Source organism: Peromyscus maniculatus, chromosome 1 (assembly GCF_049852395.1).
Source record: "Peromyscus maniculatus bairdii isolate BWxNUB_F1_BW_parent chromosome 1, HU_Pman_BW_mat_3.1, whole genome shotgun sequence".
In the NCBI taxonomy this organism is placed as follows: Eukaryota; Metazoa; Chordata; class Mammalia; order Rodentia; family Cricetidae; genus Peromyscus; species Peromyscus maniculatus.
The window spans coordinates 7,942,653-7,957,350 of NC_134852.1; the positions used below are offsets into that span (position 1 = coordinate 7,942,653).

General features: G+C 38.9%; 1 protein-coding gene across 2 annotated transcripts; it reads left to right on the forward strand.

Annotated features, from left to right (window-relative positions):
- The first annotated feature begins 487 nt into the window (after positions 1 to 487).
- On the forward strand, positions 488 to 4,855 carry LOC102910244 (leukocyte immunoglobulin-like receptor subfamily B member 4A). 2 transcript variants are annotated; one of them, XR_013050416.1, is made up of 5 exons: positions 488 to 743; positions 945 to 1,229; positions 1,373 to 1,675; positions 2,008 to 2,719; positions 3,153 to 4,855. XR_013050416.1 is itself a non-coding variant. In XM_076569000.1 (5 exons), exons 3-5 carry the CDS (start codon positions 1,441 to 1,443, stop codon positions 3,296 to 3,298), a joined length of 417 nt encoding a protein of 138 aa, XP_076425115.1. In that variant the 5' UTR covers positions 488 to 743; positions 945 to 1,229; positions 1,373 to 1,440; the 3' UTR covers positions 3,299 to 4,855. The 2 variants fall into 2 exon arrangements, 1 of the variants encoding a protein (XP_076425115.1); XM_076569000.1 differs by having other exon boundaries at positions 2,684 to 2,719.
- Positions 4,856 to 14,698: the final 9,843 nt, after the last annotated feature.

Below are 14,698 nucleotides of genomic sequence, written 5' to 3' on the forward strand. Positions count from 1 at the left end.
GTGAATCAGGATATTGTGACTAAAGATGTGGAAGACCATTGGAGCTTAGAGAGCAAAAAGAGCATAGTCTGACCTGAGCCCTGACATAAGAAATATTTGACTTGATTCTCTGGACCCACCATGAGATTATGGCCTCCCATTTTAATATCATAAATGAATCTTTTCTTGGAACAGTGTGCTGATTTAGACCAACATCACTTTTGCATATTTTGGGGTCTGCAGTTGTTTCTTGTTGTGATATGACATGCTGCGACATGCAAATGCTCATTCTCTGGCTTGAAAAAATGCAGGACAGATGGAAAGCTGTGAGGAATAGTGAAAACCCCATTTTTTTCTAAAGACTTTTCAGGCATTCAAGCACTTTACAAAACTCCTGCACTGGGGAACAAAGAGAAGTTCCCTTTCTGGTGATCTGGTAATAGTACTGATGTGGCAAACCCATGACAGGAAGGACCTGCCCTCAGAGTGAAAAACCCTGTCTGATGTTTCTACAGAACATGTTCAGGCTGCCCCAGGAGCACAAGCAAGAAAAATACAAAGACCCACCATGGTCCCCATGCTCAGAATGCTGCTGTGCCTTGGTAAGATATGAAGAGGGAAATGGACACTCAAGTCTGTAAGGGACCCTACTCCGAGCCAGGTCTTTTTGAGTCTGAAGACCCTGTCTCTCAGATGGGAAAAATCTCTCAGAGGGAATTTTCTTTCACGACTGAGTGTGGGACAGAAGACTGCAGTCCTGCCAGGTGAGTGTCTCCATCCATCCCAGGATTTTATTCTTCACTCTGGATACCAGACATTATGTTTGCTCTCCTCTTGGTCATCTCTTCACAATGTGGAGTGAAAAAAGTTTATGGATAATGTTGTGATGCCTGTAAGTGCTCTATGCTAAGGCTTGGTGTCTGAGGGAGGATTGTAATGGGACTCAACCTTTGATTTCCTTGCAGGAACACTCACAAAGCCCAAAATCTGGGCTGAGCCACACTCTGTGATTGCCATATATGCACCTGTGACTATTTGGTGTCAGGGTTCCTGGGAGGCCAAGGAGTACTTTTTGCTTAAAGAGGAAAGCACGTGTCCTTGGGACCGACAATCTCCTCTGGAACACTCGGACAAGGTTGAGTTCTACATCAAACACATGACAGAGGACTTTGCAGGGATGTATAGGTGTTACTAAAAGAGCCCTGCTGGCTGGTCAGAGCACAGTGACACTCTGGAACTGGTGATAACAGGTGAGTGGAGACTCAGAGTTTCGAGCATAGGCTCTGCCCTCAGAAGGAGTTCAACTCTCCAGGAGTACTACTTTCAGAGCGTAAGACTATAGGGCAATGTGGGAAGCTTAAGTTCATTTCACACACTTCCCCTTGTATCCTAGGAGCCTATGATAAACCAAGCCTGTCTGTCTGGCCCAGTCCTGCTGTGACCTCAGGAGAGACCATAACCATGCAGTGTAGCTCATCACTGGGATTCGGCACATTCACTCTGATCCAGGAAGGAAAGCACCACCTCCAATTGATCCTGGACTCACAGCAAAGTGCCAATAGGGAGTTTCAAGCTCATTTTGTTCTGGACCCTGTGACCACCATCCACAATGGTACATTCAGATGCTATGGCTATTTTAGGGGCGAACCCCAGGTGTGGTCAAAATCAAGTGACTCCCTTCATCTCTTGGTCTCAGGTAAGAAGCCCTGACACTACCTTTCTTAATGCAGAGTGTCACCCAGGGATCTGCTCTGAGAAGCGGTCTAACCTCAAAGTAAAATAATGAAACTCAAAAGTCCCAAAGACTTTCACACCTCATAGAGCACCAGCCTTAAGCATCCCCTGATGCAATTACTCCCCTCAGTGACTCATTGGAATTTAGCAGAAGCAGGAGGGCTTGAGAACAGACAGTATATGAAGTGGTCAGACATTGTCTCTGTACTGCTTTAGTTTCTATTTTTGTGATACAATCCCATGATCTAAAGCAACATGTGGAAAAAAGGTTTTATTTTTTCTTATATTTTACAGTCCATCATGAAGAGATTTAGACATCGGCACTTAAGGCAGGAACTGAAGCAGAGGCCATAGTGGAGCATGGCTTGCAGGTTTACTCTTCAGTGGTTTGCTCAGACTATTTTCTTATATCATCAAGGTCCAACTACCCAGAGTTAGAACCACCCACAGTGGGCTTAGGTAGCCCACATTAACTATCAGGCAATCAATAAAATTCCTCTCAGACTTGTCTACAGGCCCATGTGATGGAGGCATATGTCCAATTTAAGTTGCCTCTTCCCAGATGACTCTAGTTTGTATTAAGTTGACAAAACCCAATGAGAACAGTCTCCAATGGCATCCTCAGTCCTTCATTCTCCTCTTGCTTATATTTCCTGAGATAAAGAGCACAGTCTTATGATAACAGCTGGTCACCAAAGGCTTGTGGTAAAAATGGTGCACAGACTCAATCAGCAAGTTTTATTTCCTCAGAATCTCAATACTTTCCTGTATTCAATAATATGATTTGTTGAGGCTGGATGTACCTGAGCTGTGATCTTGACAGACAAACAAGAATCCAGAGGCACAAAATGTGGTCTGAAACAAAGTGATATCCAGTTGAAGTACTTAAAGTCCAGACTGAGGTAGGAACCAACAGGCTATAGTCAAGTGCTTGAAGTTCAAATCTCATCTCTCCATCTATCTCTGGCAGATTCCAAGGACCAGTCTCTCATCCACACTGAGAATGGTAAGTAGAGCTCTCATAGGCGGTGGGTACAGCAATGTGTGAGATCATAATGGGTTAGTAATGCTTCCTGTGAAGTAGGGAAATTGGGGAAAGCTGACTTAACCCCCACCTAAAAGCAGCAGGAAATGTTTTTGCTGGATCTGCAAGATGAGATGCCATGAGAATGATATGCATTTATAGTAAAATAAATTTATTCGGCTCTCTTAAGCACTTTATATACTCTACACAAATAATTTGATTCACTGGGGAAGCTAAGACCATTAGAACATGAAAAACATGACCATATGAGAATCAGGTGAGATGGAGAATTCTAGATGAAGAGAAAGACACAAAAGGTCTAGTTCTGTCAAGGAGAAGATACGAGACTGGGTGTGCAATCATTTATTATCAGATGACTTTGATTGGGTCTGACATCTTTGACTTCTTTATGCAGAACCCACAGCCTCCCAGCACGAAAGGCACACAGTTGAAAATCTCATCCGAATGATCATGGCTGCCTTGGTTCTAGTGACTCTAGTGATTCTGCTGTTAGTAGCTTGGCACAGGAAGAAAATGGAACAAGATACAACCAGAAGATAAACACAAAAAAAGTGCACTAGGTTCCACACTTGAGCAGACCAAGGAAAATAAATCTGCTTGTCTCATAGAAGAAAGGAAGAATTGTTAAGAAAACTGGATGTACATTAAGAAACTTTACTCTTTGAGGGTCCAGGAAGCAAATGTGTTCTGGGTGTAGGGAATCCTGGGGATTTCATTCAAGAGCACTTTCTTGCTGAATTGTACACTTTTCTCCACCTCTCATGGTGGAGAATTCCTTACTAGTTCCTCCATTCTTCTTATTTCCATGTGCCATGGGCCCTTGCTTCCCTCACTTTCAAATAACATTTTCCTTTACATTGCCAGAGTCAATGTTGTTTGTATTCGGTTGTTTCCTTTATCGCTGAGATAAGAACACAGTTAAAACAAGAAAAATAATTGGAAAAGCCAAATACCAAGATTGAATTGAGTGGGATGAAAATGATGCTCCAAACTCTTTCTGTCTGTCTGTCTGTCTGTCTGTCTGTCTGTCTCTCTCTCTCTCTCCCCCTCCTCTCTCTCTCTCTCTCTCTCTCTCTCTCTCTCTCTCTCTCTCTCTCTCTCTCTCTCTCTCTCAAGTATTTTCATTGTTCACTACTAGAATGATCTGAGGATTCTTTAGGAAAACTTCATATTTGCCTTGAAAGAAAGGATGATAGTGGGAAATAAGAGGAGGGATATTGTTGCCATGACTTGGAAGTATAGCATGTTACCACCCTTGTTTTTTCAAACACGTGTAAATAACAAATAAGGCACACTGACTTTAGCCAGACCTCAAGGCTCTATATCTACACAAAATTCAGGAAGTTAGAACACCTATCCAGATCCTGTATGAGTCACATTACCTTTTACACTTCCACTCGAAATATTTTATTTAGCATGGCATTTGCTAAACTGCGTTATGTATTCCATTCACAATCACTGTCAAAATTCCAAGATAAGGTCACATGTGTGCAGTTCAAGAGTGACATTGAGTTGGTGTTTTCCTTGTAATTTTAAATCTCACTGTTGATTGATGTTTAATACAAAAGGAAATGTTTTGTATATGCCCTTAATCTACCAGGATGCAATCATTAATTATGAATATTAACCTTTCTTCCACATTTCTGTAGATGGTTTCTCATAAAAGATAATGTTATATTTTTTCTTTGACAATCTCATACAATGTATTTTGACCATATTCATACATCCTCCCAGCTCTGCATCGTCTATCCATTCAGACAGAACTTGTGAAAAAATAATGTTTGTGTGAAATGAAACTTTTATTCCTTTTTTAGCTTTTGTTTACTGTATTTTTGAAAACCTGTCTCTTTTTTTACAAATATGCACACACTGTATTTACTTTACTTGTCTGACTGTGTTAGCTAAAATTTTAAGTACTGTGCTGTACATGATAGACAAAAGGGACAGGTTGCATTTTTTCTCATCATCAGGGGACATTTTTTTTAATTTGTCCATTAAATATGTTACCTGAAACTTATGTAAAATATGATCTCATTAAAAGTGTTTTGTGAGAATTTAGAGGAACGGCTATGTCATAATAAAAAATACTTCTTCTGTCATGGTCTCTGCATTTGTTCTTTTCTATAACACTGTTGTGATGTATGACATTGTTTTTTAAATGTCAAACAGATGTTACAAAACCTTTCCACATATTCATGGGGTTTAATTCTGTTTACATATCACAGACTAATGTTGTATTACACATTGGGTTGGTATCATTGAGTTCTAATGGAAGATAACATCAAAATTCACCATAAAAAATGTTTCATACTGCACAGGTAAAGGGTGGACAAAACTCCACAGACACAGCTTCAGTAAGGAACTTATAGAACCACCTCTATGCATGCTATCTGTTGCTGGTGAGATATGATAAATATACATTGTTGAGGAGGTTTGAATGTTTTTTTCACCATTTCATACATCGATGTGATGCATTTGCTCATTGTTCCCAATTCTCCTACTTTGTACTCCACTCCTGCACCATTCAAAATCTTTTTTTCTCAAGAAGCCTCCCCTGACATGGTTTTCTTTTGGTGTGTGGTCCCTTGAGTTTAGTCAAAGCTACCTGACCAAGCACAGGAAGAAGGTTATACGTTGGAGCATGGACAACTCATCAGTGGTACTGCATTGAAGAAAAGGACTGACTCTCTCACAATGGCCACTAATAGCCAATGGTCTCTCTGGAGAAGTGCATTTTACATTAATTATATTTATTTATTTTCTTTGAGATGTAGACTTTTTTTTTCATTCTTGTAAAAGGTTTTAAGGTGCTCAGCTGAAGCTTCTTATCTTAAGCAGACAGTGCACTGGAGGGAATTAGACTAGTTTTGTACAGAGTATGAGAAACAGCACTTTCTTACATTTAAAGGTAAATTTTTGGAGGTTTTGCAATTTTTTTCTTGTCACTTTTTTGTAAGATCAAAACAATCTTTTGTTTTGTTTGCTTTGTAATTTCACTTTATTTTAATGTGATTTTCCCCTCTTTTTTGGATTGATGTTTTCTTTTAATTTTTAATTTTTTTCATCTTACATTCTTTCCCAGTTCCTTCCCTATCCCCTTCTTCCATACCCCACATCCTCCACTATACGACACCCCTTCCACTCCTCAGAGTGGGTAAGGCCTCCCACGGGCAGTCAACAAATTCTGGCATAACAAGTTGAGGCAGGGCCTAGCCCCACACACCTGCATCAAGGCTGAGCAAGGTATCCTTCCATAGAGGATGGGCTCCAAAAAGTCAGTTCATGCACCTGGTATAAGTCCTGGTCCCTCTGCCAGGAGCCCCACAAACAGAACAAGACTCATAATTGTCATCTAAACGCCCTTCAACCAAAGAATGGATAAAGAAAATGTGGTACATTTACATAATTTAATATTACTCCACAGTAAAAAATAAGGACACCGTGATATTAGCAGGTAAATGGATAGAACTAGGAAAAAATCATCCTGAGTGAGCTGATCCAGACCCAGAAAGACAAGCATATTATGTACTCACTCCTATGTGTATATTAGATGCAAAGCAAACAATAACCAACATACAATCCACAACCCTACAGAAGCTAGATAAAAAGGAGGACTATATGAGGGACACATATGGAGGGTCCCAGGAATGGGAAATAGTTAAGATCTCCTGGGTAAACTGGGGTGTGAGGATGTAGAAGGGAGGGTACCAGGTGGAGCACATGAGGGATCAAATGGCCAAGTTAGGGAGGGACAGAGAGGGATAGCAATGAAAGAGATATCTTGATAGAGAGGGCCTTTATGGCCAAGGGAGAAACCTGGTGATAGGGAAATCCCCAGGATTTCACAAGGATTGCCCTGTAGATAAAATTCTAAATAGTCTTATTAAATAAGAAAAACAGAGCCAAATACAGTGTTAAAAGCCCAAGAGATCAGAGCACTAATGAGTAGCCTTTATCTTACCACTCACTGCTATCCTTCCCCTGAGAGAGAAATTCTAACGTTTAACTTGTCTTTTTAATTGCCTTTCTTTTCTGCCTTCTCATTGACTATAACCCAACCACATGACTTCCTCGTCACTGCCTGTCTATACAGACCTCCAGGTCTCTATGGTTGGTACTGAGATTAAAGGCATGTGTCACCATGCTGGCTGTGTCCTTGAACACACACAGACTCTCCCTGGGGTGTGATTGGATTAAGGGCATGTGCCACCACCACCGGAGTTCTGCTAAATGGCTTGCTTTTAGCTCTGATCTCCAGGCAACTTATTTATTAATATACAAATAAAATTATATTTCAGTACAAATAAAATAACACCATATTTCCCCATCTAAGACTCCTAGAAAAAGTGAAGAGGGTACTTGAAATGGCCTTCTTCTGTAATCAGATTATTGACTAACCTAATTGTTATTATAGAACCTATATCCAGTAACTGATGGCTTTCTCTTTTAAATTTTTAAAATAAAGTATAAATATGTCATTTCTCCCTCCTTCTTCTCCTGAGTGCACTTTCATTACCCCCAACCCCACTGTTCACTCCCAAATCCACAGCCTTCTCTTCATTATTCATTGTTGTTACACATACACATGAATTCACAAATTAATGACTAAGACCCTCTGAGTCATTCATTTTTATTTCTTTATAATTTTCCATGGATGACCAAGTGGTGTTTTCACCTTTTGATATTTCATTTGATGCATGACAACCATTGCCATTTTTGATTTGTGTGGAATATCCACTAATGTAAACTGTATTAGTTATTAAGCTCTCACATTGTCAAAGCTTGCTCATAGGCCAAAGAGAAAATAAAAGTGTTCATTCTAAGAGAATGAAGACATTTATCTAGTTTTGCTGTATGGGCAATATTGGATTCAGTTGTGTCCTAGATTCCTTTCCCCCATCTATCTCCTGACTACACTTTCAATATTCTGCATCCTCACTATTCAGTCACAAATCCACAGCCTAGTCTTAAACAATAATTGTTATTACATATACATATAAACCAACATGTTATATAAATACAACATTCAGTGTCCATTCAATGGTCTCTCTGTGTATAGTTTCTAGAGATAACCACATGATATTTTGCACATTTGATGTTTTGTTTGATGCAGTACTTTGAGGTTTTTACTTTGAGTGGAATATCCTTCAATGTAAATTGTTTTAGTTGCTATGTGTGATATTTGCAAGGCTTACTTATAATCCAAAGAGAAAATACAACTGTTCATTCTAAGAGTATTGCATAAATCCTAATTGATCTTAATAAAAACCAGGAGCCAGATATCAGGGTGAAAGCTGAAAAATCAGAGAAGCAGAGCAAGCCTCAGCCAACACCTCTTACCTCACTAACTCCTCAGTTGAAAAGAGTGCCTGTCTCCACAAATCCTCAGACTGAATGCTCCTGAGTCCTCAACCAAAAGGGCCTGAGTTCCTGTCTCCTCCCATTTTATATGCCTTTCTTTACCCAGCCATATTACTTTCTGTCTCAGCCTCCCTAGCGTTGGGATTAATGGCATGTGTTTTTCCCAAATACTGGCAGCAAAGGCATGAGATCTCAAGTGCTAGGATTAAAGGTATGTGCCACCACTTCCTACCCCTGTTTCTCTTTTCACTGGATTAATCTCGAAGCCCACTGTGGCCTTGAACTCACAGAAATCCACGTGGATCTCTGCCTCTGTTGCCCAAGTGCTAGGATTAAAGATGTGTGCCACCACTGCCTGACTTCTATGGCTAATTTTGTGCCCATAGAAATTAATTATTTAATTAATTTAATAATTAATTATATTAATTCTGTCCTCTGATCTTCAGGGAAGCTTCACTTCCTAGATTACAAATTTCACCACATCAGAGAGAAAAGACATTTGTCTGGTTTGACAATCAGGACCGTCCTGAGTTCTACAGTGTGTTAGTCAGGGTTTTCTACATTATCAGAATGTACAGAATGGATCTCTCTCTTTTTCTCTCTTTCTATATCCATAGATAGATAGATAGATAGATAGATAGATAGATAGATAGATAGATAGATAGATAGATAGGACATAGAGTTATAAAGATATATGGATATGTAGGTAGATAGATATCTCTCTATATCTGTATCTATGTACAGATATCGCTATATAGAGAAATAATTTAATAGAATGGCTTACCCTGGTCAAGCTAATACAATGATTGTTGTTTATGAATGAAAGTTTGTGGTTCAGCTTACAACCAATGAGAAGGCAGAACAGAAAGTCAATAAAAAGACAGACCTTTGATCCCAGCACTCTGGAGGTAGAGCCAGGAGGATCTCTGTGAGTTTGAGGCCAGCCTGGGCTACCAAGTAAGTTCCAGGAAAAGGCACAAAGCTACAAAGAGAAACCCTGTCTCTAACAACCAAAAAAATTAAAAATTAAAAAGACAGATACACAGGAAGTAGGTCTTTTTCAGAATGGAAGGACAACAGTGGTAGCTAAGGGTAAGAAAGGTTTTTAGTATCAGTTCTTAGCTAGTGCTCTGATCTCTTGGGCTTTTAACTCTGAAAAAAAAAGAACGTTCCAAGAGTCCAGTTGTTATTCCATTCACAATGCTAGATGTCTCAGCTTGTCTTCAGTATATGCCAGAATCCCAATGAATTAGACTCTAATGCCAGTGAAGGAGTGAACTTGCAAAGGAGAGCAAAGTAAGTGGGCGAAGAGAGATCAAACTTCCTTTTCTCATGTCCTTTACATAAACTTCCAGGATAAGGTGTAGTCCAAATTAGAAGTAAATATTCCTACCTCAAAGATGTTGATTAAAGGTTTATCTTTCCATCTCAAAGATCCTGAGTACTAGAAGTTGGTCTTCCCTCTTTAAATTGTTCAATTAAGAAATAGTCCCTCACAGGTGATCACAGTCATTTGAGGTTTTGTTAATTTCAGAGCAGCTAAGTTGATAACCAAGGATATCATTGAGATTTGGTGTTCTAATAACTGATCTGTAGGTTCAACTGTTTGGGCTGGTACCACAATCAAACATTCTCTCAACAATGTTTCAGGGTGAGGAGATGCCTTTTTGATCTATCCTCTATCCTTGATTCATTTCTCAGTTAAGGGCCCTAATAATATCTGAAGATAAAAGTGTGAGCATTACAGCTTGGATGGAAAGGCATCCTGGAAGTCAGGAGCCAAGGAATACCACAAAGTCACCCATCACAAAAGACCTCATACAAGAGTTTTTTATTGGAGAAAACCAAGAGAGTAGCTTCCTCTGCTTGGCCAAGAAACAGCAGAGAACTGAGTAGAAGACAGAGTTTATATAGAGTGTCTTGGGGAGGGAGGTGGAACTTACTAGGTGAAGCTTTACAATGTGCACATTGGTGGGATTTCAAGTCCAGAGCTTGGGCTTTGTACTCTCTGGGGCAAGGGTTAGATCCAGCAATCAGGAGAGTTAAAGTGTGTTGTGATGTGGCAGTTGGAGGTCCTCAGGGGAGGAGCCTGGCCACTTATGTGCCTCAAAAGGTCTTTTAGTATGTAATTGTCTTGGCCTACTAGATGCCAGCAGAAAGAGACAGATTGATAAGACAGATAAGAGAATGATGGAGAAACATGAATGCCATGGTCAATCCTAAACAGAAAGAAAAACTGGTCAAAGTTGAACCAATCCTTTTCTAATTCTAACCAATCCTAATAAAGCCAAGACCTCATCCAAAGAATTGAGATCTCTCTCTCTCTCTCTCTCTCTCTCTCTCTCTCTCTCTCTCTCTCTCTCTCTCTCTCTCTCCCCTCTCTCCTCTCTCTCTCTCTCTCTCTCTCTCTCTCTCTCTCTCTCTCTCTCTCTCTCTCTCCTCTCTCTCTCTCTCTCATAAAGTCCCCTTGGAACAAGTATCCATGGGTAATACAGATAGATAAAACAGTAATAAAATAGACATATTACAAAAGTAGTGCCTCTGTCCACTCCAACTTTGAGTGTAATACCCCAACACCTATGCATCCTTCTTCTTACTGCCATACCACAAATTCACATGGTGTTTCTTGGTGTACTCATGCGGCTACTGCATGGAGTCTTCTCAATCACATTGTTAATTTTCAAAGCATCTTTTAATGTCCAGTGAAATTGTTTTCAGGAATCATGTAAAAATAAGATGTCAAGACTGGATATTACATAGTTGTATTAAACTATCTGAGTTTTTGCTGTGTCATATTACACTCTCCATTTATTTATAAATTATTCGATCTTGGTCTTGGATATATCCTGTGAGCCTCTTGTTAATTAGATATAAGACAGAATAGTAGAAGGCTTCCCATAGAAGACTGGAAGCTTTATCACCTGCTAACTAAACATAGGTCGAAGGAGCCTGTGCAGAGGAATCCATATATAGTATGAACTCAACCCACCAATTGTCACACAAAAATTTCTGCCTGCATTACACTTATTTAAATTCTGATGATAGCAGAGCAAACAAGCTAGAGTAATATCATTAATCCTAGCACTTGGAAAGCAGAGGCAGGTCTGAGTTCAAGAGCAGCTTGGTCTACACAGTGAGTTACAAGGAAGCTGGGGCTACAAAGAGAAATCTTGTCTCAAGAAAAGAAAATTTTTGTTCTGTCTGCCTTAGTCTTACTAACTTCTGAAGATAGCTGAGCTAACAAGTTAGAGTGAAAACATGAGCAGCTTGCCTGTGAAGATAACCTTGTCCGAGAAGAGGGAAGGAAGAGAGGTAGGAGCAAAGGCCAGAAGTGGAGATGGTTGGAACTAATAAAGGAGGACATGTATGAGCATTTTCTTGAAGGCCAAGGAAATAGGCAAGCATTATTGTAGTGATTCCTTCTCTGTATGTCATCTGTTTCTGTCTACTATGCAAAGAATTTTGCAGAAGCCATGATCTAAAACGACATGGTTATTTGTAGTGAAATGTGTTTTGTTTATTTTTTTTGAGGCATTACCATCTGTAGTCAATATAACAGGTTCAATTTAACCATGCTTTAGGTTTTCATTGTTTACTACTGTATTTCTTTGATTCTCAAAACAAGGTTTTCTGTGTAGTCCTGGCTGTCCTGGAAGTAACTCTGTAGATGAGGCTGGCCTTGAGCTCAGAGAACTGTCTGGCTCTGCCTCCTGAGTGCTGAGATTAAAGGTGTGTGTCACCATGGCCTGGCTCCTATTGTATTTCTTACTATTTACATTCTACTATGTTATTTGTTAGGGTCTTTTTTGGCTTCATGTAATCATTATATAATATATATATATATATATATATATATATATGTGTGTGTGTGTGTGTTTGTGTGTGTGTACAAAAAGATCATAGTTGGCCATTGACAAAAAGTCACCATATGTTAATTACAATTTAATGAAAATATAAAATCTTTCTAATATTTATACTCTTAATTACATATGTATATATGAAATATATGTCAATAGGGGATAGATAGATAGACAGACAGACAGACAGATAGATGATATACATTCTGAGGATCATTTTCTGCCTTTTGTATTTAGGAAAATGAAGCCTGTAGCCAAAACAATGTAAAATAAGACTTGAAATAAATTATCACTTCTATTTTTTTTCAATCAAGTCTGTTTTGCCAACATTGACATCTTGTAAATTACTCTTTCCATTTTCTATTGAGATGGAACAGAAAATGGGTCTGAAGGTAAAGTTGTTATGTGAAAGAAAGGCAAGTCAAGGTGAAAATTAGTGCTTTAGAGAGTTGGGTGATGAGGCTCAAAATAGTTTCTTGTTGAAGAGCAACAAGTAATCTTATAGAATATCCCAGTTTTGTTATCAGCATCCATTCAGATTTTAATCCTAGGTCTCTCTCTCTTTCTCTCTCTCTCTCTCTCTCTCTCTCTCTCTCTCTCTCTCTCTCTCTCACACACACACACACACACACACACACACACACACAAACACACACACATATACAAATATACACACGAGAGAAAGAGGGGGGAGAGTGCCTGATAAATAGAAAATAATCCTTAAAAATAAATATGTGTAAACACAGGATATGTGTTCTAAGGATGTATCATGAATTAGGAATTAGTAAGTTATTGAAAATAACCTATTTCTCATAGAGTTCAGTTATCCAAGTCTACTGCTTTTAAACACAGAAAACTTTTTGGTCAGGAAGAAGATAGTTATAAGAAAAATTCTCAGCCAGACTTTGGACGTAAATCACATGAATAGAAATCCAATGATAAAGCAAAAATGAAGTTTGAAGGGAGATTGGCTGGATAAGATTCAGGAGGTATTGCAGGAAAAGCTGTAGTAGAGATGACCAGTATGAATTTTGTGTATGTATGAAACTCTCAAAAAATAAATAGAAAATCTCATTATAAAAGAAATGACCAAAAGTTATATATGTGCAATTATGTACTACCCAAATACTTCTGATAGACACTCACACTGTAGTGAAATAAGCTGTTAGATGAGCTTTTTATTTGTTCTTCATCTAAATATGTCTGTTCTCTTGAGTTTAATTATACATGAAGGATAGACTTCCATAGTATGCCAATAAACTTCCCTTTGGGATTAAATAAATAGGTATTAAAGTACATATGAAAAGTAACAATAAATATATACTTAGGAAATCACTGAAGAGAAGGATTGAGCACAGAGAAATGCATAAATAATGAATTGAACCACCACTGAGGTTTTGACATTCAACATGACATTGAACTAGAGTACATAGAAGAAAGCAACACAATTCCCAGGCTAGATGCACACTCTACAGATCTAAACAGATAATTATCCATAGAAGAATCCCAAATGACAGAAAGACATTTAAGGAATTGCTCAACAAGCATAGTCACCAGGGAAATGCAAATCAAAAGGACTCTGAGATACCATCTTAAACCTGTCAGAATAGCTAAATCAAAAACACTGATGGCAGCTTATGTTGGAGATGATATGGAGCAAGTGGAACACTCCTCCACTGTTGGCCAGAGTGCAAACTTGTACAGCCACAGAACCCACAGATGACTAGGGCAGGTGACACCTTTTCTCCACTATAATGGCTCTACCACATTTTAATATAATGAAAGTTAGCCAGCAGAGATGAAGCTTCCTGATGAGTTCTGCTCAATTTCTCTGTGTTCTATAATTCAAGTATGTGGAGTCTTCAAAGACAGGGCCTTACTACCAAGTGCTAGCAAGAAATAGAGAGCAATGGCATTGCCTCAAATGATTAGGGGTCAATGCAGTCAAGGGGGAAAACAATTGGTTGTAAAACAGAGGTGATAGATGACCCCCAAATATTATGTAAGCACTGGCATACCTGCTCCACATGGCGATACATGTAAGAAATTTCCAGGTAATTGGATGGAAGTTAAAAAATTATGGAAGTAATATAGTCTCTTAAAAACAAATGCTTGTTTCTCTCTTATTTGTGAACTCTAGCTCTAAGGATTGAGATTTGAGTGTCTATCTTCACTGCCTAACAGTTCTGACAATGGTACCATATTCCTGACAATGGGTATTTTGTTTGTTATCTTGTGGTATATACTATTGGAATTATGACTCCATTAACTCCCTTAACCATTAATTGTAACTCCAATTAAATCACTCTCTCTCTCTCTCTCTCTCTCTCTCTCTCTCTCTCTCTCTCACACACACACACACACACACACACACACACACACACACAGACACACACACAAGTGTGTATGGAGGGTTGGAGGATCCTACAGTAATAACGTTTCATGTGATCAGTTTGAATTCTCCTTAGGGCTAGTAATCCCATTATCTATTCCATACTCTACACAGCCTCCCATCTACCCCACCACTAAGCTTTCCTGTACCTTGATTCTTCTTTATTCCATTATGGTAGATTGTTGTATCCACCATCCCCTTCAGTTCTGCTCCCGTGGTCACTGACTAACTTCTTGACATCTATGGGTATTCCAAAGGAAATACACTTGTGTGATATTTCAAGCCTAATGCCTCAAAGGAGGGAAAACATCTAACATTTACATTCTTTGG

Bases quoted from the DNA above. Each gene is read 5' to 3' on its own strand.
- LOC102910244 (XM_076569000.1), top strand. From the start codon at position 1,441: ATGCAGTGTAGCTCATCACTGGGATTCGGCACATTCACTCTGATCCAG. The intron at 1,676-2,683 runs GTAAGAAGCCCT...TATCTCTGGCAG, and splicing joins CCTTCATCTCTTGGTCTCAG to ATTCCAAGGACCAGTCTCTC. The intron at 2,720-3,152 runs GTAAGTAGAGCT...TTCTTTATGCAG, and splicing joins TCTCATCCACACTGAGAATG to AACCCACAGCCTCCCAGCAC.